The sequence below is a fragment of the Myodes glareolus genome, chromosome X (genome assembly GCF_982192425.1).
Source record: "Myodes glareolus chromosome X, mMyoGla1.1, whole genome shotgun sequence".
NCBI lineage: Eukaryota > Metazoa > Chordata > Mammalia > Rodentia > Cricetidae > Myodes > Myodes glareolus.
The window spans coordinates 143,894,759-143,919,305 of NC_142053.1; the positions used below are offsets into that span (position 1 = coordinate 143,894,759).

General features: G+C 37.2%; 1 protein-coding gene across 4 annotated transcripts in view; it reads left to right on the top strand.

Annotated features, from left to right (window-relative positions):
* Jade3 (jade family PHD finger 3) overlaps positions 1–24,547 on the top strand; it is a 149,709-nt gene that overhangs the window by 86,980 nt on the left and 38,182 nt on the right. For 3 of the 4 annotated variants that reach the window (XM_085684613.2, XM_085684614.2, XM_048461457.3), the window contains 3 exons: positions 3,239–3,396; positions 15,752–15,829; positions 18,245–18,435. In XM_085684613.2, the coding sequence (XP_085540739.1) occupies positions 3,239–3,396; positions 15,752–15,829; positions 18,245–18,435 (427 nt within the window). The remainder of the gene's footprint in view (positions 1–3,238; positions 3,397–15,751; positions 15,830–18,244; positions 18,436–24,547) is intronic. The other variant, XM_048461456.3, reaches the window with a different exon arrangement.

Genomic DNA, 24,547 nt, shown 5'->3' on the forward strand with positions numbered 1-24,547 from the left:
CTACTTCCATGTTATACAAAACTTGGACATTCTCCTTTGAGAGACTTGATAAGTATTAAAAACTAAAATATGCTTCATAGCAGCTCTTCCCTTGATCTTCTCGAAATGTAGGCACATTTATCTTAGTCCTGTAAATGGTATGATTTTTCATTGTAGACATTATAAATCATAGACCAGTGTATTATGCTTTCATGTAATAGTGTGATTCCTTATTGCCTAGATGTTGACTGAACATTCTTTACTAAAATTATGGCCATGTTAGCTTAAGTATTTGTGTTATACCTTTTTGTTCTTTTGATGACAAGGCAGAATTGAAAGTTGGGTACCAGAAACATTTCAATCGTGTTTCCTAACTAGTTAACATGAGTCCACACTGTAACTATGTACATTAATCATTGCCCTACGTCTGATATTTGAACTTCCTATACAGCTATGTCTCTCTGAAAGAGATGGAGTTTAGGCCTTCACTAGGAGTCTCTTACCTGCCACCATCATACTTATTCATATCCTTCTTACCCCTGAGTAATTCACTGATAGTGAAAAACATGGATAAGCTGGCTAAAATAAAGTTTTGAGTATAAAGATAAGTAGAATAAAACTATCAACTTGAAGTGTAATATATCTCTAAGTACAAGCACAAACATGTACTTGTGTTTGCATGTGAGTAAAAAAAAAATGCACATCTGGTGGAGAAAGAAAGAAACATAGAAAATTATCATAATGCATGTAATTATAAAATATGACACAATTGAAGGATTATGCATGGTGGTTCATGTCTATAATACTAGTACATAGGAGGCTGAGGCAGGAGGATTACCTCAAGTTTGAGACCAGCCTGGACTACAGTATTAAGTTCTGCTTTACAAAAAAACAAACAACAAAATGGGAGAATGGATAATGCAGCTCAGTGGTAGATGTGAAGCCCAGGGTTGAATGTTCAGCACCACAGGCGGAAAAGTTAAACAGAACACATCTTAAAGTATCAGACAGATTAAGTAAATGAAAACAAATTAGAAAATAGAAGTTCTAAAGAACATACATAGTAAAGTAGATCTAACTAATATCTATCAAACTGTATTTTTACCAAAATAAACAGTAAAGAATATACCTTCTCAGGTACCCTGAAAGTACATAACCAGAATAAGATAAATATTTTTATAAAACATCAATAATTTCCTTTAAATAGGAAACAAACAACTATTACAATTTAAGAAGCAAGATATTTTTAGGCTTCTAAGTGTCTATTCTAAGATATTTACATTACAAAAGGAAAATATGCTCACCTAGCAGCAATGAAAACCAGTAAGGCAACACCTGAAGAAATTTGATAAGATACTGTCTGAACTGAGTAGTCATATTTCAGTAAGGAAGACATTGAACATCATACATCCCTGATATATTAGCATAAGAACTCAGCAATTTTTCTGTGATACTCTTACTAAACGAACCCTAAAACCCAAACATGTATAGCCTCAAACCAGTAAGAACATACCAGACAAATCTCAATTGACAAAACACACTCCAAAATATCTTACAAATATTCTTCAAGTGTCATGAAAGACAGGAAAAGATTGAGACATTGTCATGGATCAAAAGATTCTAGGAAGGTACAACTATATTGTAATACAGAATCCTGGGTTAAACTCCAAATCAAAAAGACGGTACGGAAAAATGGTGAAAATTGAAGTCTATAAATTAGGCAATAGTATATTGTAATGTTTATTTATTAGTTTAGGAGCCAGTATAACAACTTGGGCCTGTAATTCCAGCAATTACAAGGCTTGAAGTAGGAGGATTCCTGCAAGTTCTAGATCAACCTTAGCTAGTGTGATCTTTTTTCAAAATTAAATCAAAATATTTCTGGTTTAGATAAATTTATTCTAAGACCAGGTATGTTGGCATATGCCCTTAGTCCCAACACTAAGATCCAGAGGCAGAAGTATCAATTAGTTTGAGGCCAAACTGGTCTACCTAGCAAGTTTGAGGTCAGTCAGGGCTATGCAATGAGACCCTGTGTCAAAGCAAAACAAAAAAATTTTGAGCAATTTACCCTGTATTTAAGATGTTAATATTATGTAAAACTATCTGAAGAATACATAAGAATGCTGTGCTGAAGAAGATACATAAGAATGCTGTGCTATTTTCATAAAATTTTTTTCAACTGTCTGAAATTTATTAAATTATAAAAGTTTCCATTTCCGCCCCTCCTCCCAACACCCTCCCACTCCCCCCACTCCCCCTCCTCCTCCCTCTCCATCCCTAAGAGCAGTCAGGGTTTCCTGCCCTGTGGGAAGTTCAAGTTCCTCCCCCCTCCCTCCAGGTCCAGAAAGGTGAGTATCCAAACAGACTGGATCCCAAAAATCCAGTATATGCAGAGGAAACAAGTCCCAGTGTCATTGTCAATGGCTTTTCAGAAAGACTCCTGGCCAGCCACATTCAGAGAATCCGGCCACATTCAGAGAATCTGGTTGGATCACGTGCTCGTTCAGCTCCAGTCCAACTGGCCTTGGTGAACTCTCATTAGATCAGTCCCCTTGTATCAGTGGGTGATCGGACCCCTCGCGGTCCTGAGTTCCTTTTTCATGTTCTTCCTCCTTCTGCTCCTCATTTGGACCTTGGGGGCTCAGTCCAGTACTCCAATGTGGGTCTCCGTCTGTATCGCCATCCATCGTCGGATGAAGGTTCCCTCTGGTCTTGCCTTCTTGGCTCACATTCTCTTTCCTTCTGCTTCTCGTTTGGACCTAGGGAGTTAAGTCCAGTGTTCCAATGTGGGTCTCTGTCTCTATCTCCATCCATCACCAGATGAAGGTTCTATGGTGATAAGCAAAATATTCATCAGTATGGTTATACTGTAGGCCATGGTGATCTCAAAGAATAATTATTTCTAAGTAAATGAGATAATGCCTAAATAATTTTAAGTTATCAGGAGATATGTGTTACTTTAAGAGAGTTAAGGATTGTTTCTTTTATTAAAATAAAAAAGCTTCTTTGGAATGAGCTATAATTGTTTATTTAAATTCAAGGAGCCAAAAAATGCTGGAAGGACTCCTTTTACCCTTCATTAAATCCAGTCAGTATTCCAAATCTTCCCAAACAGAAGTTGTCATGCCCATTTAGGAATCAGGAGATGTTTCTCCTAATAGAAATAGATGTTGAGCATGGATAATTGTTTTTAAAAGAATATTAAACCGTATCAGTTTCATAGTGATTTTTAAGTATGTGCAATGTGTCTTCCCAGGTATTCCGAAAGGACCTCATCAGTGCGATGAAAATTCCTGACTCTCACCATGTTAATCCTGACAGCTATTACCTCTTTACTGACACATGGAAAGAAGAGTGGGAAAAGGGAGTACAAGTACCAGCCAATCCAGACTCTGTTCCAACACCTTCTCTCAGGTATTGGCATGTTTACAACTTTGACTTAGGAAAAGAGCTCTTTTAGTTTTTTGTGTTTCTTGTGGCGAAACTGAGGAGTAGCTACACATTTCTAACATACAAAGTTAACCTAACTATTAAACCAGGTCATGATTGATAAATAAAGTCCAGCTCATTTATCTAAAAAATTTATAAGATGAAATGCCCTGAAGTCCAATCTAAAATTAGGAAAAGGTTTCCCCAAGATTTCCATATCTGACTCAGCCATCAGTAGCATTTATTAGTCTTTGAAGAGATAACTTTCTCATAGGAAATTGCTTCGATATAAGTGGAGCCTCATTAGTGATGGTACTACTAAGTAACCAAAGCATATAGCTTCTAAAACAGGAACTCAAATGAAAAGGGAGTAATAATAGTTGGGATGACTGTAAGCACATAACCTTCACATTAAAGACTCGAAAACAGTTAAGGTAGAAAGACTGATTTTGTGGAAAAGAGGTTTTATTCCAGAGGAATTTGTAAGCTCTTCAAGATAATGCTGGTTTTAGAAACCATTTTATCCTACTGATTTTGGTGTTCCCAGTGTTCTACAAAAGTCTGACGTGAAGTAGAATGTTCAGTATAAGTCTGAGTGAGTGCAATAATTAATAAATAGAGCTCACAGCTCCAGATGAAGGAATGGTAGAACGTGTTGGTTACTGTAAAAAAGTATAGATCTCATTCTACATTTAGTTCTACTACTTAATAAAGTACTTTATTTGAGATAGTGTCTCACTGTATAGCCTAGGCAGGCCTTGAACTCACTGTATAGCCCAGAATAGCCTCAAACTACTGTTGTTCTGCCTCAACCCTCTGAGTACTGGGATTTCAAGCGTATGTCATCATGCCTAATACATGTTAGTTTCTTTCTTTCTGTTTTGTTTTGTTTGTTTTGTTTTGTTTTGTTTTTCAAGACAGGGTTTCTCTATGTAGCTTTGGAGCCTGTCCTAGAACTCATTCTGCCTCTGCTTCCTGAGTGTTGGGATTAAGGGTGTGTGCCACCACCACCTGACACATGTTAGTTTCTTAAAGGCTAGAGATAAACATCCCCAATTTTTCTACTCTTGTCATCATGTTTATATGTCCTGTTAATGCTCTCGAAGTGCTTATTGAATCACTTCTAGGAATGCAGGTCCAGGCACCCCACACTCGGTTAAGGAAAACTCCCAAACTCTTTCTTGTTTAACACACATTCCAAGCTTTACTTGCTTATCATTGATACTGTCTCCTACTTCCTAAACAGAGTAACACCAGGAATGAAAAAGAAGAGAGAGGGGCATATTTTCATGTCTTTGCTGTCATATTTTTTACATAAATATAAGGGCCCTAGTGTTAGCCTCTGCACTCTTCTGTGGATACCCAGGCCCGATCCAGGCGCGCACTTTCCTGAACTTGAGTCCACGAGAATGGACGATTGTCCTAAGGGTTTAAACACACAGACACAAAGACCTGCTCATTCACCAAAGAGTAAATGGCCACTTTATTAAACTCAAGTCGGGTATTTATACTAGTGGGCAACGGGGGCAAAAGGGCACGGCCCCCTCCCATCAGGAGCAGTGGAATAGGATGACAGGTGCCTGGCGCCTCAGGCCAGAAGCAGCTGGGGGAGCCAGGCATGGCAGGCATATAGGGCCTGCAGCTGGAACCTTGTTCACAGGTGGAATTACCATAACAAAAGAGAGCCAAGTTCTTTCTAAACTATACCCTCAGGCCAGTGCAGAGCAGAGAGGCCAAGGAGCCAGAGGTCAAACGGCCCTGCAAATCGCCACAAAGAAAAGGGGGAAAGACCTGTGTACCTACACCCTAGTACTGTATTTTCCACTAACACTCCAAGGATTATTGAAACACCTCAATGTTTGGCCCTGATATCAAGTCAGTATATCAAATATACTTTATTGAGGTGAGTTTAATTTTTGCAAGTTAAGTGGAGAATGTACTACTTTAAAAATTATATCTATCTGATAAGTAGCACAACAAAATTAGGATGGTTTAAGAAGAGAAAATTTAGACACTGAGAGTTAGCTTCCTCTCACAGAGACATATACACATATACTCAATAATTCATATAAGCACTCTGCTCTAATTATTCTTTTGAGAGTTTAAGATATTTACCATTTTTTATATATTGTGATTTTTAGTAAATACCCTCTGTTTCCTTTGCCTATCTTATAAAGCCCTTAATTTTAATTGATCAAGGTAAGCTACTAAATTAATTAATGATCATATAAATTCCTTAACGAAATTCAGAACTGGTTGTTCTTGATAGGTAGATTGTATTTTCAATTTCTTAGAAGGTATCGGTAATTTTGTAATATATATTTCCTTTGCTTAGCAAAGGTACCTGAAATATTTGTTAAAGCAAATTTCTTGCTGGAGGCATGGTAGTACATGCCTTTTATTCCTGTATTTGTGAAGCAGAGGCAGACAAACATCTCTGTTACTACATAGCAAGTTCCCAGACTAACCATGGCTACACATAGTGAAACTAGTCTCAAAAAAGACTTTTAAATCATATCCTCAGAGTTTTTGATTTGGTAACTCTGAAGTGTGAGGCTTAAGTTTGATTTGTTTTGTTGGTCTACATAGGGTATCACTGTGTAGCTCCTTGCCACCTCCTGTGCTGGGATTCCCAAGTGCTGGAATTACAGACATGTCTAGCAGTTTCTCGCACAGTGTTTATACCAATAGTCTAGAGTATGACACTTTGGGAACAATTTTTATGGAATATGTTAATCATATTTGCTAAACGAATTTAGTGTGTGTGTGTATGAGCACATGCACATTTAAGTACAAGCATGTGGAGTTCCAACAACAACCTTGGATGTCATTCCTCAGGTGCTATCCATCTTTTTTATATGAATTTTGATTTGTATTTATTTTATGCTGAACTTATTCCCAAGCCATAAGTGTTAATATTTCTTCAGGGATACTTTTTTTATTCTGTGCAACTTCTGACTTAAGAACAATTTGTTCGTTCTTAGTGAAGATCATCTCAGTGTAACAGAGGCCATTCATGTGTGTGTTAATCAGACCATGAACTCTTAAGTTCAACAGCCCTTCTTAGGCACTTTGTTAACCTATATGTGTTCAATGACTACAGATTCTACATCTAAAACCTTAAGTTCAGCATTATTCTCTGTATTTTTAAGTATATTGAGCAAAAATTCAGCATTGTTTTTGAAACACAGACCCAGTCCAGCCCCACTGCTTGACCTGGGCACAATATACTACCAGAAAGGCACACATTACTTTTTTAAAGTGGCATAGTCTTTTCTGATGTTCATGCCCTTGATGACCTAGACAGCTTCAAGGGTATTCTTAAGGGGAATACAAAGATTTGATCCTCTTTATTTGTATGGTTTTATGGAGTTTTCTAGGCCAAGAAAATAGTAAACTATTTACATAAGTCACCTTAAGCTACTTAGAGGAAGAAGCCTTATTCTTTTTTCTTTTTTAAAGACAGTCTCTCCTTGGTCTGGAATTCTCCAAATATGATGACTGGAGAATTCCCAGTAAGCCCCAGGAAATCAGCTTGTCTCCATTTTCCCAGTGCTGAGATTACAAGAACACACCACTATGCCAGGCTTCTTTTTTTGTTGTTTGCTTATTTTATGAGGGTCCTATATATCAAACACAGGTTCTTGCACTTTACCAACTAATGTATCTTCCTAGCCCCTAGAGTTTGTACTTTTGTAAGATTCTTTGAATAGTCCCCTTTGGCTTTAAGTAGTAATCAACCATATTTAGAGGCTCAATTATAGAATTGGAGCTTTATGTTTGAAGTACCTGATCTCAATTATAACTGCTTATTGCACCTGCTACTCTTAATAACCAGCATTTTTCAGGGACCAAACTGTTCTATGGTTTCTTTGGACTTTGTAGGTCACCTTTAAAAATTAAGTCTTGCCTGGTGGTGGTGGCACATGTCTTGTCTCAGCACTCGGGAGGCAGAGACAGGCAGATATCTGTGAGTTTGAGGCCAGCTTAGTCTATGAGCGAGTTCCAGGACAGGCTCCAAAACTACAGAGAAATCCTATCTTGAAAAAAATAAATAAAAATATAAACAAACAAATAAATAAAAAGTAAGTCTTTGTGATGTGATATTAGAATATTGAAAAAGAATACATTTCTATGCCTTCATCTGTATCTTCAAAGACAAATTTAACCAGGTTGGTGTGTAAAATATTTAGGAAGCAAAAGTTCCAAGCCAACTTGGACATAATGAGACACTAACTCAAAAAAATAAAATAAAATTAATTAAGTTTTATGTTATTGTATCAGGCTTATTTGATCCCATAACATCAAATGGCCGCAAGACTGGCTTCTGTATATGACCTGATTCTCTTCAGTAGAATGTATCTTCATGATGTTTGATCATTTTCTGATTCATTGTGGGGTTTTTTTTGCTTTTTAATTTTTTAGTCGCACACACTTGTATGTGGGAATAACTTTCAGAAGTCAATTCTCTCCATCTCCATGTGGGATCAAGGAATTAATCTCAGGTCATTAGGCTTGGTGACAAGTGTCCTTAATCATGGGGCAACCTTGACAGTATTATTAATATTGAGTTAGTAATATTGGTTTATTGAGTCTTCGAACTATTTTTACATTTACAGTATGAATCATTTGTCAAATATATAGTTTGCTCCCAGTGTGACGGTGCACGTCTTTAATCCTATCTCTTGGGAGGCAGTGCAGGCAGATCTCTGGTAGTTCAAAGCTAGCTTTCTCTACTGTCTAGTTCTAGGATAGACAGAGAGCTACATAGCCTCTGCCTCAAAAAATGTGGTTTGTATTTACTTTCTTACAGCTTTCTATAGATGCAAATTGTCTTTTCATTTTTTTAATAGTCTTTTAGAAAGTAAAAGTATTTTTACTCCAGGTCATTTTTTTTTCTTTTAGGATGTGTTTTTAGTGTCAAATTATAAATTTTCACCTGCCTTTCATCCATTTCAAAGAGTTTCTCGTGTGTTTCTTTTAGCAATTTTATAGTTATATACTTTACATTTAAATGTATGCTCTCTTTTGAATTAATTTTTAAAGTTTACTCTTTGACAATTTTATGCATATATGCTTTGATTATTTGCAACTTTTAATTCCCTTTCTAATCCCCCTCCTATTCCTATTGAAGCACTTCTTCCCAACAAATAACTCTCCTGCTTTAGTGGATATTTTTCAAACTTAATTAGGGTTGCTTATATAAGCATGAGTAGAAGGTTATTTGCTAGAGCATAGGCAACATCTACTGGCTACATCACTGAAGAAAATGGAATTAACTGCTAATAGCTCATTACTCAAGAGAAGAGTACTGCTTCCCAAGCTGCTCCCTGTCCATGATGGAATGTTGAAGAACCAAATCTTTTGTAGCTCTTCTGAAGTTAATCATAGCTACTGTGGTTTCATGGATGCAGTAGCCATGTCATGTCCAAGAGTTTTACAGCACTTCTCCCTATCCTCCAGCTCTTTAGTAGTTAGGTTTCTATATGGATTTTTCATATCTCCTAAGTTTGAATTATCTTTTGTATTACTGTGTCCTACTATTTCCTCCTCCTTAAGATACTTTTCTAGATTTCTGGTCTTTACAGACACTCCAGGTTAACACAGCATCTACATTTTCAAAGCTAGAATACACATATGAAAGAGAACACAGAACATTTGTCCTTGGGTGTCTAGGTTGCCTCAATATTTTCTAGTTCCATCCATTTTCAGTAAATTTCATAATTTCACTTTTTAAATTTTTAAAAATTATTTTATTTCTTATGCATATAGGTGTTTGCCTATCTGTATGTCTTTTTAACTATTTTTAATTTGTATTTATTTGTTTTATGTATGGGTGTTTTACCTGCATATATGTCTGTGCAGTATTCACAGAGACCAGAAAAAGGTTTGGATCCCATGAGACTGAAGTTTGAGACAGTGTGGGCATCCATGTAGGTGCTGGGAATTGAACAAGGTCTTCCAAAAGCAAACAGTGCTCTTAATGCCTAAACCATCTCTCCAGCACCCTTTAAAAAAACAAACTTTATGAGATAGGGTCTTGCTTATAGCCCAGCCTGGCCATGAACTCATGAGCAGTCTTCCTACCTGAACTTCCTGAGTGTTAGGATTATAGGCACGAGCCACTAAATTCTCAGGTCCTTGGGATTTTTCTACATATACTATCATGTCACCTGAAAATAAAATAGTTTTCTTTCTTCCTTTGTAGTCTCTTCATCTTTTATTTTCTTTTATACTATTGCAGTGGCTAAAACTTCCAGTATCACATTGAGGACAGAGACTCTTACCGTCTGTCCAGTCTTAGGTAGAAACCATTAAGTCTTTCAGTATTAAGCATGATATTAATTTTTATGGTTTTTATAGATATTGTTTGTCAAGTTGAAGAAACTCACCTTTGTTCCTAATTTATTATAATTTTTATCATCTCATATACTCATTCTGTATCAAATGATAGAAACGTGGGTTTATCACCTTTACCCTGTTAATATCATAGATTGTGACGGAAGTTTTTGAATATTGACTAGACTTGTTTTGTTGAAATAAGTCTTCCTATAATAGCTTGGGCTGCATGATAAAATCTCATAGGTTGGATGCCTTTAACTGCAGAAACTTATTTCTCAAAATTCTAAAGGCTGAACTTCTTAGGATCAAGATCCAGCAGGATTTAACTCCTGATAAGGATGTTAGTCCTTCCTGCTATTATGACCTTTTCTTAGTGAACATGTAGAGAGAATGAATTCTTTCTCTTTGATAAGGGCAATAGTCCTATTGGATTAGAGCTTTATCTATATAGACTCATTTAACTTTAACTATCCCTGTCTCCAAACACAGTCACATTGAGGTTAGGTTTTTTGGCTGTGGAATGGCACAATTCAGTCCATGACACCCAGTTAATTTGGCTTTAGAATTTTTTTGGTATAATGCTTGATATAATTTGATATTTTGTTAAGAATTTTCTTGTCTGTATTCCTGACATGAAAAAAGCCCTGTGTTCTTTTCTCATAGTATTTTTATTAATTGTTATAGAGGTGATACACCCCTAATAAAATAATTGGGGAGGCCTTGTGCAGGCTTCCAAAGCTGCTGTGAGTTCATGAATGCCACAGTCCTGTCATATTCAGAAAATATCCATATGAAGCCTGAACAAGATCAAGGCCCAGTCAGCCTGATATGGAAATAGGAGGGAATTCTAAGTCCTCCACCTCTATTTGAGGAGTTAATGGCAGTTGGTGGCCATTGGAGGAAAGTCACTTTTTTTTAAAGATATGGTCCCTTGGCAGGTTGATCATGCTCCCATATCCATGAATATATGGGGAACACAAATTGAACTCAGTGGACTACAAGAATAAAGGGCATGAAGTTAGGAGGGAGGTAGGAAATGGATCTTGGAGGAATTCACAAGGAGAGTGAAGGCTGACTATAATAAAATACATCAGAAATATATTAAAAATTTCAAATTAATAAAAGTATTATGTTAAAATTTTTTATTTAATTGGGGGGATATTCTGCCCTTTTGTTTTCAGAAGGTACTGTATAAAACTAGTATTGATTCTTTTTAAATTTTTTTATTTTTAATTATGTGATTTAGAGAGGAGTATGAGTATGAGTACATACATGCAGATACATACATGCAGATGTATGTAGAGGCCATAGGCATCAGATTTCTTTATTTCATTTTACATTCTATACACAATCCTCCCCCATCCCTCCTCCCGCCTCCATTATCCCCCCAGCCCAAAACCCATCTACTCCCCCAGCGGGTAAGGGCTCCCCTGGGAAGTCAACAAAGTCTGGCACATTAAGTTGGGGCAGGACTAAGCCCCTCCCCTTTGCATCAAAGCTAAGCATGGCATTCTACCTATAGATTTCTCATAGCCAGGAATAGCATCTGGTAGTAAGCTGCTAGGTGGATGTTAGTAACCAAACTTAGGTTCTTTGCAAGAGATGTTAACTGGTGAGCCATCTCTCTCCAACCCCAATATTTGATAGAATTCTCCAGTGAAATACTCTGAATCTGCCTTTTTGGTGTTTTATCTATAAATTTAATCTTTCATAGTTACCTAGTTCATATTGAATGACTTTTAGTTCTTGGGTGCTTTAACAGCTTAGTTTGTTTGATCTAAGTTGTCAAAGTTATGTGTATGCATATATTCATGTGTTCTTTCTGTTGCTGTCATTTTTAAATTTGACAGTTTGGCCAATATTTCACTTCCACAATGATTGAATAGATGAATTTTCCCTATGACCACTTCCCTCCCCCATTAAGTACAACTAAAAGTCCTGAGCAGCTTGTAAAACACAAGTGTTGGTCTTTTAAAAGCTCAAAAGAAGGTAGCAGAAAATCTAGGGTTCTTGAGACATAACCTCTGAAACAACACAGCCGTGTGTTCCCTGAATTTTCTTTTTGCTCCCAGATTTAATACTGGAAAAGGTAGCAACCGAGAAACAACCAGCCAGTGATGATTTTAAAAAAACAGATAAGAAAAGCCTATTCTTTTTAGTGACTGGGAAAGGGACAGCCTATCGAAACAGAAATCTTTCAGATAATGTTTGTTCATCACCAGTCAAACACCATGAGAAACACTTTAGGCTGTCACTCTGCCCTCTCCTGCAGCACAGATGCAGTAAGAAGCCTAGACTTTAACTTAACTCCACAGTCAGTAATGATTCAACCCATCTAAGGGTTGTGATAGAAAACTTAATGGAGAAACAGTTTTCATTTCTACATGATAATAATGAGAATTCTTTCTTCTCTAGTGGTATCAGTCAAGGCCATTCAGTCATTTTTACTAATCTCAATGAGGGAGGTATCATTGAAGGCCTAGTGGGAGCCAGAACTTCCAGACTCACCCCATTAGTAACAGAAAATCCCTGCAATACAGGACAAATGGTAAACTAGACTTCTTGGCAATAATAAGACAGTGTCTTCCACTCCAACTCTGATGACCAACCATAGTAGTTTGGCTGGAAACCAGCCAAAACTAAAGGTTTAAATAAGGCCCCAGGTTTTTAACACCTCAGATATCTAGTTCTCAATAAGAAATGACTCATCAAGAATACTCCAAAAAGGGATTGCGGGAATAGCTCTGTCCTAAGAATGCTTGCTAGACTCTGGATTTGATCCTCAGTCTCTCTCTCTCTCTCTCTCTCTCTCTCTCTCTCTCTCTCTCTCTCACACACACACACACACACACATATACATGGGGCGGGGAGCATTTTCCTCTCATCCTGTTCGCCACCAGTCCACGAGGACAAGGGGCAGAAGCGACAATAGAGAGCTTTGTACGGTCTGTGAGCACAATGGATATAGCTCTTCAGGAGATAACTTCAGTGAATCAGCTCAACTGTATTCCAGAGTGAGGGGCGATATAAAGAATGGAGACAGTGGCTGGGGCATCACATAATTTGCATTAAATAGTATGCTCCTATCATAAAACTCCTATTACAAGTCTTAGTTATCATCTGTGGAAGCACGGTCCTATTGTTTGTAATGCTCCTAGCACAATGTCTAATTACCATATGGGCAGCAACAAAGGTAAAACTTCTGCAGTAGCACAATGTCTAATTACCATATGGGCAGCAACAAAGGTAAAACTTCTGCAGCGAACTGCGTCAAGGGTCATACTAGAGATAAGTCAGGCATCAGGGCCTAAAGACAGTCTCCAAATAAGGTCTGGTAGAGAACAGGATGCTTTTCGCCGGGAGTGGGGGTGGGGGAGGCATCCATGTTGCTGACCTCAGAGAGAGCTGCCAGGTCATGGTAGACTGCAACCTCCAATCAGTAGGACCCCCCAAGCATACACACACACACACACACACACACACAGAGAGAGAGAGAGAGAGAGAGAGAGAGAGAGAGAGAGAGAGAGAGAGAGAGAATGCTTTTATATATGAAACAGCATAGTATCTATCTTTCAAAACATTTGAAAGTCATTTGAAAAGTCCCTGAAAGGTCACTGTCAATAAGAATGGATGGAACTAGAAAAAAACATCCCGATGAACATAAAAGATGAACATGGTATGTACTCATAAGTGGATGCTAGCTATAAAGCAAAGGACATTGAGCCTATAGTTCATAATCCTAGAGAAGCTAAGTAACAAGGTGAACCCTTAGAAAAACATACATAGATCCACTTGGAAAGGGGAAATAGACAAGATTGCCTGACAGAATGGGAGCATGGGGATGGAAGGAGAAGGGAGAGTGGAAGGGGAAGAGGAAAAGAGAAGGGGGGAGAGGAGAACTTGAGGGAACAGGATAGTCGAGATAGAGGAAGGACAGAGGTGAGAGCAAGGAAAGAGGTATTTTGATTGAGGGAGCTATTATGGGGCTAGCAAGAAAACTGACTCTAGAGAAATTCCCAGGAATCCACAAGGATGACCCCCAGCTAAGACCCTAAGCAGTAGAGGAGAGGGTGCCTGAACTGGCCTTGCCCTGTAGTCAGATTAATGAGTATCATAAATATCACCATAGAACCTTCATCCAGCAATTGATGGAAACAGGAAGAGACCCACAGGCAGTGGAGCACTGGGCTAAGCTCCCAAAGTCCAGTTAAATAGTGGAAGGAGTGAGAATATGAGCAAAGTGGTCAAGACCGTGATGGGGACACCCACTGAAAAAGTCTACCTGAGCTAATGGGATCTCACCAACTCTAGCCAGACAGGCAAGGAAACAGCATAGGACCAAACTAGTCCCTCTGAAAGTGGGTGACAGTTGTATGGCTGGGGCAGACTGAGGGGCCACTGGCAGTGGCACCAGATAGTGGCACCCTTCTATTTGTACTGGCTTTATGGGAGCCTATTCTCTTTGGATAGATACCATGCTCAGCCTAGATATAGTAGGGAGGGCCTTGGACCTTCCCCAAAGCCATATGCCTTACCCTCTCTGAGGAGTGGATAGGGGGTAGGGTGGGGTGGGGTAGGTGGAGGGATTGGGAACTGGGATTGGTGTGTAAAATGAAAAAAGATAGTTCTCTTTTTTTTAAAAAAAAGAATAAAATAAAATAATTTTTTTAAAAAAAAGACACTATGTTAAGCTTTAGGTCAAACAACAGTAATAGTAATTTCATTTTCAATGACTCCTCAGTGGCACAGTAGTGTCTACTTGGGCCAGAGTTAATAATATTCCAGCCACTCTAACCTACTAGTGAAGAACAGATGAATAAACCTTTCTATAGAGAAGTCGATATGGGTCCTTAACCAAAAGCCAATCATCTAAAAAGTTACTACAACATTATGTTATACTAATGATAAACATATTGTATTTTATAAATACAATATATAAACAAAATATAAACAAAAAACATTATGTTTATCTAAATTGAAAGCTATGCTTATGTTGTCCTGACAAAATTACTTAAATCTTTGTGTTTGTAAACATTTGCTGATATGGTCAGTGATCTGATGCCGTTCATAGTGTCTCTATACTTAGTCCATAGTGACTGGCAAAGAAAACCATAGTTTTCTAGGATTTCCTCTAAAGTAGTGTTTCTCAACCTGTGGGTCTCAACCTCTTTGGGAGTTGCATATCAGATATTTACATTACATTTCATAACAGTAACAAAATTACAGTTATGAAGTAACAATGAAAACAATTTTATAACCACATGAGGAACTATATAAAAAGATCGCAGCACTAAGAAACTTGAGAACCACTGCTCTAAAGCAATAGCAATCACACACACAGGCCCACACATGAAGCAAAGTGTCTTTTGATAACTGGAAATTTGTGTGTGTGCATGTGTAAATGATGATGATCTAAGCTGTTTTCTAAAAAGTCCCAGGCTGGAAATGATAACACACCTATAATCCCAGCACCTGGGAGACTGAAGCAGGGAACACAGCAAGAGCCTGTCTCAAAAAAAACAAAATAAAATCCTCCAGGCATGATAACACATGTCTTTAATCACAGTACTCAGAAGACAGAGGCAGGTGGATTCTTTGTGAGTTGGAGACTAGCCTGATCTACATGTTGAATTCCAGGATAGCCAGTGCTACATAGTGAGACCTGTCTCAAGAAGCCAAAAATAAGATAAAATCCCAAAATAACATTTTCACAGATCTCCTCTGTCATAAATTCAATAATTTCTCTTTTAAATTTACATTAATTTAACCTTTTACCCATGTGTTTTCTTGCATTTGGTGTTAATGTTTCTGTTCTTAGATTCAGACTTTAGTTCATTATACTTAATGGAAAAATGACTAAGATGACATCACCATTTTAATTATCATTATGATAAACTTTGCATTGAAGTATTATGTACACCCAGAAAATATAGAATGCATTTTTGAATAGCTGAATGAATTTTTATGAATTAAACGTATTCATTTAACTGCCACTCAGATCAAGAAATAGAACATTATCAACACCCCAGAAGCCTTTCTTCTGCTCCCTGCCAGTAACTGACCTCCCTCACCGTAGGTAACAGTTTTACCAGTTTTTGAACTTCATATAAATAGAATCCTATAGTATGTATTCATTTGAGACTGGATTGTTTTGTTTATCATTATGCTTGTGAGATCCATCTATGCTGTTGCATGTAGTTCATTTTTCACTCATGCATCATATCTCATTGTTTGAATATGCCACAATTTATCCATTCACATTTAGTAAGACATTTAGGTTGTTTCCAGCTATTGTAGAAACTGAACCTTTTTACCCTCTGTAAAATAAAATGTCTACATTCTTATTAAAAATATATTTAAAATTTAAATATATTAAAAATATATTTGCTAGGTCAAAGAACATAATATATATATATATTCATATCCTGTACATACATTATAACGTATTTACTCCCAAAGTGGCATATATCAATTCATGCCGAAGCCAGCAATGTAACAATAGGTCTATTTGCTTCAGTTTGTTACCGTCACTTAAGACCTTCAAAGACCACTTTGAGGTCAATTTTTTAAATATTATTCATTCTGGTAGATAACAGTGATTATGATGTCAATATCTATGATAGCTAGTTAGGTTGAGAACCTTTTAATTGTTTATTTGCTGCAAGAGGTAGTCTTATTTATGAAGTGTTGCCTAAACCTTTTGCCTAGTTTTTAACTGGATTTTTTTATATCTTTAATTGTAAATATTGTCTACCCCATAAATTGCTTTTTCACTCTCTTTTTGTAACCAAAGTTTTAGTGTGTATGTTTCTTCAATCTTTTCCTGTTTTGTTTGATGACATTTGTGTTTCATTTAAAATATCTTTGCCTATCCTGATGTTATAAACGTATTCTCCTCTGTGTTCTTCCAGAAGCTTTATAAACAAAAGCTTCATTCAAGAAAATTTATAATCACTTTTTTTCTCGTACAGTTTGAAGCATTTGAGATGAACCATTAGTTATAAAATCTTTTTAAGAAAAAGATATCTTAGGAAAAATCAAATATTCTATAATTGCCTTGCACCAAAGAAGCGCTATTTATTTATTTGATCTTGAAGTCTCTGGAGAGCATGTATTTTGTCCTTTTCAGTTAGAAGCAGGCCTCGGAATACAGTTCCAAAATTTAGCTTCAGTTAATGCTTAAAATTTCTGCATTTCCTCCAATATTTATTGCTTTTGGTTTTGGATCTCCATATAATAAAATAATTTTAGTGTACAAATATATATATTTGTTAACTATTCAAGTTACTTTATTTGAAATCATAAGCTTTGGGAAGAATGCTTAGGAGAAAATATGTACTTTCTGCACTTACATGGTCAATTATATATATTACATGTATTGATACTGTTTTATTAATTATCCTACATATATAATGACTCTAGAATTGAATTAGATCTAAAATCCTTTCAGATGAATGGTTTTCATTATTTTATGATAATATTTCTTTCCCCCCCCCTCTCTTTTTAGATATCCCACACTGTTCTTTAAAATTGCCAGGAAAAGATAATCCAGATTTCCTTTTGGTTATATTTTCTGATGCCTCATCTGGCACTTAAACCATCAATTATAGAATAAGTTGTAGACATTTCTTTCCCTGATTGGTTTTCTTGCCTTGAGTTCTTAGGTATCAGAAAGGCTATGGATTTGCTCATGCTCACTACAAAAGTTGATGCAATAATAGGAATTTTTTTTCATCATGTAGCCCTGGCTCAGACCTATGCCTGCTCTCATATATCTTGAGTTTATGCAACTCTATAATCTCTTGACTTTAACTCATTTGCATAATGAAAGTAGTAAGAAATATAACACTAATGTTACTGAAACATGTTTTTTATTATATGCCATACCAAATACTTTATTTCATGTAAGCAAAATAATCTTACAAGTTTGGTGTCATTTTAACAATTTATTATTCTTGTCCTTACTTTTTCATAAAGAAAACTGAACCTTATCTAAATGAAGTAATTTTTCAGAACCACTTTACAAATGAATGGCAGGAAAAAGAAACAGGCTTGTGTAAGTCTAAAACCTATGCTGTATACTACCATCTAATAGTCTGTCCATGGAAGAAAAGAAATCACAGGTTTTGCTGAGGTGTGTGTTTAAACATGATACTTTTGTGCAGCTAGCACTCATTCCCAGATTTTTCCCTTTTAAATATACTTGGTGACCATTAGGTCAAGAACACAACATTTTTTTAGAATAAATAGTAGTAGGGTCCCAGATCTGTGTAGGTAAATGAAGCACATCATTATCAGTCAATAAGTTTACAGCAGATGTTGAAACTGAATTTTCAGAATCATCTGAGTCTAGAAAGGGATCTTCCATATCTCCCAGAAGGAATAGCAGGACATGTGCCCTTGTGGAGCCAGAATTATTTGGCTTATCCTGTCAGTACCTGAAATCTATCATTTGTTGATTGTTGCCAATGTCTTTCTATTGCTTTTCTAGGATTATATCTGAAAAAGTAAAGGAAGTTCTCTTTGTCCGGCCCCGGAAATATATCCGTTGCTCTAGCCCAGAGTCTGCAGAGCCTGGCTATATCAATACCCTAGAGCTGGCAGCATCTACATGCCGTTATGACCTAGATGACATGGACACCTTCTGGCTTCAGGAACTCAATGAAGACCTTGGAGAAATGGGTAAGCTGTTTTCTTACAAGTAAATTGTGCATTGACTTTCACCAGTGATTTTTTTAATTGGTAGAACTCTATAAAACTTTTTTCATCTGCTTTCCTTTCTTACCCACTCTTTCGCTTATTTTTATTTTTGAAGAAATGAGCTATTTATTCAAATGTGTAAAGTATAGCAGTATTTTATCAGTATTAATTTTAATCAGTATTAAGATAGAGTAATAAAATTTAAGTGATGCTTTCTTCATTTATTCAGTATAATAGCATAGATACAGATGGCACATAAGTTTCATGAAGTTGCCTCATAATGCTAAATGTTAGTGTGGTAATGGTTGATTGAACTTTTGGTTAGAAAGGATACTGTGTTTTGAAATCTGTGTTTTGAATCAGTCCTGAAAATCACTCTTATTAATGGACAAGTCCATAGAGGTGTGTCTTTCAGGTGTTAGAAAAAAGGTCTATCAGTATTTAACAGTACCCACTATCCTACTACAAGTGACAGGTTACTATGACCATTGCCCTTTAATATAAGTCTTCTAATTTTGTTGCCCATAATGGTAGCCCTGTGGGAAAATATCTCCAAAGTAGTTCTTAGCTACCTTCAGTGAGTTCTCTATGTTAAACCTACTATATGAATACATGTGAAAAAGTTAAAATTATATTAAATCTTCTTTGGCATGACAATGGAAGCTATTCTGCCAACAACTACTTCTTAATTTTTGTTTTATAATCTTAGTATGTTTTGTTTCCTCTTGATTTGTTCTCTAAGAGGAATAAGTATGTGGCCAATTTAGAGTGTAAATCATAGAGAATGGGATAAAAGAAGGACAAAGACATAATCAAGTACCACAGTGTGTGGTTTTGTATGCAAATGGAATTCATGATAATACAATCATCACAATGCTTCCTTTGATAAGAAACTGCCGTATAAGTTTAATGTTTTACAACTAATTCTCTTTGGATGAGGATTATATTTTTTATAATGGAATGGTTTGATTTGCAGAAAAAATGGACATTCAGTGCAGAGAATACAAATGTATACCTAAAGTATATTCTATGTCCCTAATATTAACATATTTCTTTGCAATGATGCATTTGTCGGGATGAAGAAACCATCACCATTAACTGATGTTCCAGAATTTTGGGCTTTTTTTTTTCTCTACTAATCTTTTTTTTTAAATTAAAAATTTCCACCTCCTCCCATTTCCCTTCACTCTCCCCACTCCTCCCCCCCCCCTCCCTCTCCAGTTTTAAGAGAAATCAAGGTGCCCTGCCCTGTGGGAAGTCCAAGACCCTCCCCCCTCTATCCAGGTCTAGGAAGGTGTGCATCCAAACAGATTAGGCTCCCAAAAAGCCAGTACATGCAATAGAATCAAAACCCAGTGCCATTATCGTTGACTTCTCAGGCAGCCCTCATTGTCAGCCACATTCAGAGAGTCCAGTCTGATCACATACTCGTTCAGTCCCAGTCCAACTGGCCTTGGTGAGCTCCCATTAGATCAGTCACATCATCTCAGTGGGTGGATGCACCCCTTGTGGTCCTGACTTCCTTGCTCTTGTTCTCCTTCCTTCTGCTCCTCATAAGGACCTTGGGAGCTCAGTCCAGTGCTCCGATGTGGGTCTCTGTCTCTATCTCCATCCATCGCCGGATGAAGGTTCTATAGTGATATGCAAGATATTCATCAGTGTGTCTATGGGATAAGGCCAGTTCAGGCACCCTCTCCTCTGCAGCCCAAGGACCTAGTTGGGGACATCCCCTTGGACACCTGGGAACCCCTCTAGAGCCAAGTTTCTTGGCCAACCCTAAAATGGCTCCCTTAACTAAGATATCTTCTTTCCTGCTCCCATATCTACCCTTCCTCCATCTCAACCATCCCATTCCACCAAGCTCTCCCCAGTTCTCCCCTTCTCACTTCTCTCTACCCATCTCCCCTTATCCCCACTGACCACCACACCTGTGCTCCCAACTTTTGCCTGGCGATCTTGTCTATTTCCAACATCCAGGAGGATAACTATATGTTCTTCTTTGGGTTCACCTTCTTATTTAGTTTCTCTAGGATCACGAACCATAGGATCAATGTCCTTTGTTTATGGCTAGAATCCACTTATGAGTGAATACATACCATATTCATGTATGTATTCTTTTGGGTCTGGGTTATCTCACTCAGTAAAGTGTTTTCTATTTCCATCCATTTGCATGCAAAATTCAAGATGCCATATTTTTTACCGCTGAGTAGTACTTTAATGTGTAGATATACCACACCTTCTTTACCCATTCTTCCATTAAGGGGCACCTAGGTTGTTTCCAGGTTCTGGCTATTATAAATAGTGCTGCTATGAGCATAGTTGAACAAATGCTTTTGTAGTATGATAGGGCATCTCTTGGGTATATTCCCAAGAGTGGAATTGCTGAATCCTAAGGTAGGTTAACTCCCAGTTTCCTGAGAAACCGCCACACTGATTTCCAAAGTGGTTGCACAAGTTTACATTCTCACCAGCAAAGAATGAGTGTTCCCCTTACTCCACATCCTCTCCAGCATAGGTTATCATTGGTGTTTTTTATTTTAGCCATTCTGACAGGTGTAAGATGGTATCTCAAAGTTGTTTTGATTTGCATTTCCCTGATTGCTAAGGAAGTTGAACATGACCTTAAGTATCTTTTAGCCATTTGAATTTCTTCTGTTGAGAATTCTCTGCTTTCATAGTGCCTCATAGGTATGGGTATGTTGTGTCTTTATATTTGTTGAATTCAAGGAAACCTTTAATTTCTTTCTTTATTTCTTCCTTGACCCAGGGGTGGTTCAGTAGTTGACTGTTCAGTTTCCATGAGTTTGTAGGCTTTCTGGGAGTAGAATTTTGTTGAATTCTAACTTTATTCCGTGGTGATCCGATAGTACACAGGTGGTTACTACAACTTTTTTGTATGTATGGATGTTTGCTTTGTTACCAATTATGTGATCAATTTTTGAGAAGGTTCCATGAGATGCTGAGAAGAAGGTATATTCTTTTCTGTTTGGGTGGAATGTTCTATAGATATCTGTTAAGTCCATTTGGTTCATTACATCTGTTAGTTCTCTTATTTCTCTGTTGAGTTTCTGTCTGATTGACCTGTCCATTGGTGAGAGAGGTGTGTTGAAGTCTCCTACTATTAGTGTGTGTGGTTTGATGACTGCCTTGAGTTTTAGAAGTGTTTCTTTTACATAAGTGGGTGCTTTTATATTAGGGGCCTAGATATTCAGGATTGAGACTTTCTCCTGATTAATTGTTCCTGTTATGAGTATAAGGTGTCTTTCTCCATCTCTTCTGATTGATTTTAGTTTGAAATCAATTTTGTTAGATATTAGTATAGCCACACTCACTCGTTTCTTAGGTCCATTTGATTGGAAAACCTTTTCCCAACCCTTTACTCTGAGGTATTGTCTGTCTTTGAGGTTGCGGTGTGTTTCTTGTAAACAGCAGAATATTGGATCCTGTTTTTGTATCCATTCTCTTAACCTGTGCCTTTTTATAGGTGAATTGAGTCCATTGATATTAAGCGATATTAATGACTTGTTAATTCTGGGTTTTTTTTGGTGGTAGTATTTGTGTGTTTCCCTTCTTTGAGTTGCGCTGGTGGAGGATTGTCACATGCCTGTGTTATTATGGGTGTTGTTGGCTTCCTTGGTTTGTGGTTTTCCTTCTAGTACTTTCTGTAAGGCTGGGTTTGTGGCTACGTATTGTTTAAATCTATTTTTGTCCTGGAATATCTTGTTTTCTCCATCGATGGTGAATGCAAGCCTTGCTGGGTATAGTAGTCTGGGCTTGCATCCATGGTCTCTTAGTGTCTGTAGCACATCTATCCAAGACCTTCTGGCTTTCATGGTTTCCATTGAGAAGTCAGGTGTAATTCTGATAGGTTTCCTTTTATATGTTACTTGACCTTTTTCCATTCCAGCTCTTAATATTCTTTCTTTATTCTGTATGTTTTGTGTGTTGATTATTATATGTTGAGGGGATGCTTTTTTTGATCCAGTCTATTTGGTGTTCTGTATGCTTCTTGTACCTTCATAGGAATATCATTCTTTAGGTTGAGAAAGTTTTCTTCTATAATTTTGTTGAATATATTTTCTGGGCCTTTGAGCTGTAATTCTTCTCCTTCTTCTACCGCTATTATTCTTAGGTTTGGTCCTTTCATGGTGTCCCAGATTTCCTGGATGTTTTATGTTAAGAATTTGTTGGATTTGTTTTGTTCTTTAATCAATATTCCTGTATAGTATCTTCAGCATCTGAGATTCTTTCTTCTATCTCTTGTATTCTGTTGGTAATACTTGTCTCTGTAGTTCCTGTTCGTTTACCCAGATTTTCCATATTCAGCCTTCCCTCGGTTTGTGTTTTCTTCATCACCTGCATTTCATTTTTCAAGTCTTGAACTGTTTCCATTACCTGTCTGATTGCTTTTTCTTGGTTTCCTTGGGTATCTTTGAGAGATTTATATATTTCTTCTACATTTTTGTTTGTCTTCTCTATTTCTTTAAAGGATTTTTTCACATCCTGTTTAAGGTCCTCTATTTTTCATAATGTTACATTTAAAGTCGATTTCTTCTACTTCTTCTGGAATAGAGTGTTCAAGTCTTCTTGTTGCGTGATCCCTGGATTTTGCTGTCGCCATGTTGCCTTTCAGGTTGTTGGAGGAATTGGCACCTGCCCATCTCTTCTTTCAGATGCAGCCATGAGGGTCTTGGCATCTTGGTTCAATCTTTGCTGTGACTGACTGTGTACCTGGGGAATTTTCTTGGTCTGGCCTCTCTTAGGGCCGCTCGGCACTGGAGCTGGTCGTGGTGGTGGATCTAAGCACCCCGCAGATGGAAAGGAGTGCCCTCTGGCTGGATCTCCTCAGTGCAGGTGCAGGATCTGTTCCTGGGCCAATACCCCTCTGGATGGATCTCCTCAGCACAGGAACTCCTGGTAGTCCAAGGACCCCACAGACAAAAGGGCGAACTTGGAGTGAGCAGGGTCGTATGGAACAAAGAAGCCCCTGCAGCAGGAGCTGGAAGTGCCCTGTACTCTCTACTAATCTTTTTCTTGTCTAGGATCCCATCTCATCCGGAACAGTACATTTCATTTAATCTTAGAAGAGTTGTTTTGTGTGGGTAGGGGTGAGACTTCATGGACTTTTTTCCGCTGTCTGCTTTAGCATGTCTATTTGTGTCATCCTTGTTCAGCTCATGTATAGGTAATCATGTTGGTGAGATTTTATGTGTGTAGCTTCTGACATCACTAGGAGACACAATCTCACAGAAAATTCCCTGGTCTGGTCTTCTTGCTTTTACAATCATACTGTTCCCTCATCTGAAATGTTCCCTTAGCTTGAACAGACATGTTTTGTAGATTTATCATTGGCTTCATAACTCTACATTTTGATTGTTTGTGGTTTTCTGTGGTGGTCTATATTTGTTTCAAAGACAAGTTTCCTTGATGAAGGGTGAAGACTACACTTACCTGTTGATATAAGGACAAATGTTTAGAATGTAGTTAGGGCTTAATAAAGTAGTGATTTTAAGTTCTCCTTTAATATCCATGACTTTGCTTGCATTGAGTAATTAGCTAGGTTTCCAGTATGGTTTCCCTCTTGTTAAGTGGGTTTTTAAGTTCAATAAGAGAGGTATTGGTTAACTAGCAAGGTGTGAATACCACTATTGCATTCTTAGTGTTATCGTGCAGTGCTCAACCCTACACAAAGAACTACGGGCAATCAATGAATGTTTAAGAGCAAGAGAAACAGAGAAGATCACAATGATCAGTTATTCAGTACCAAATGGTTAACTCTGAAAACATACATACAAGTAACATTATACAGATTGACCAGGTTATATTTAGGAACCTATATTTATAGATATATATTCATGGAGCAATAATTAATGAAAAAAGAAGCCATGTGTTTGAAGAAAAATGAGGAAGGTATATGAAAAGGTTTAGAGGGAGAGATGATGTGAATATATTATAATCTCAACAAAATAAAAAATAGGTTTTTGTTTGAACTTTAGTTTTTAAATATTTTAGATGTATTTATTTTCTTTATATGAGAGTTTTGCCTATATGTGTGTACATGCACTGCATACATACATGCCTGATATCTGCAAAG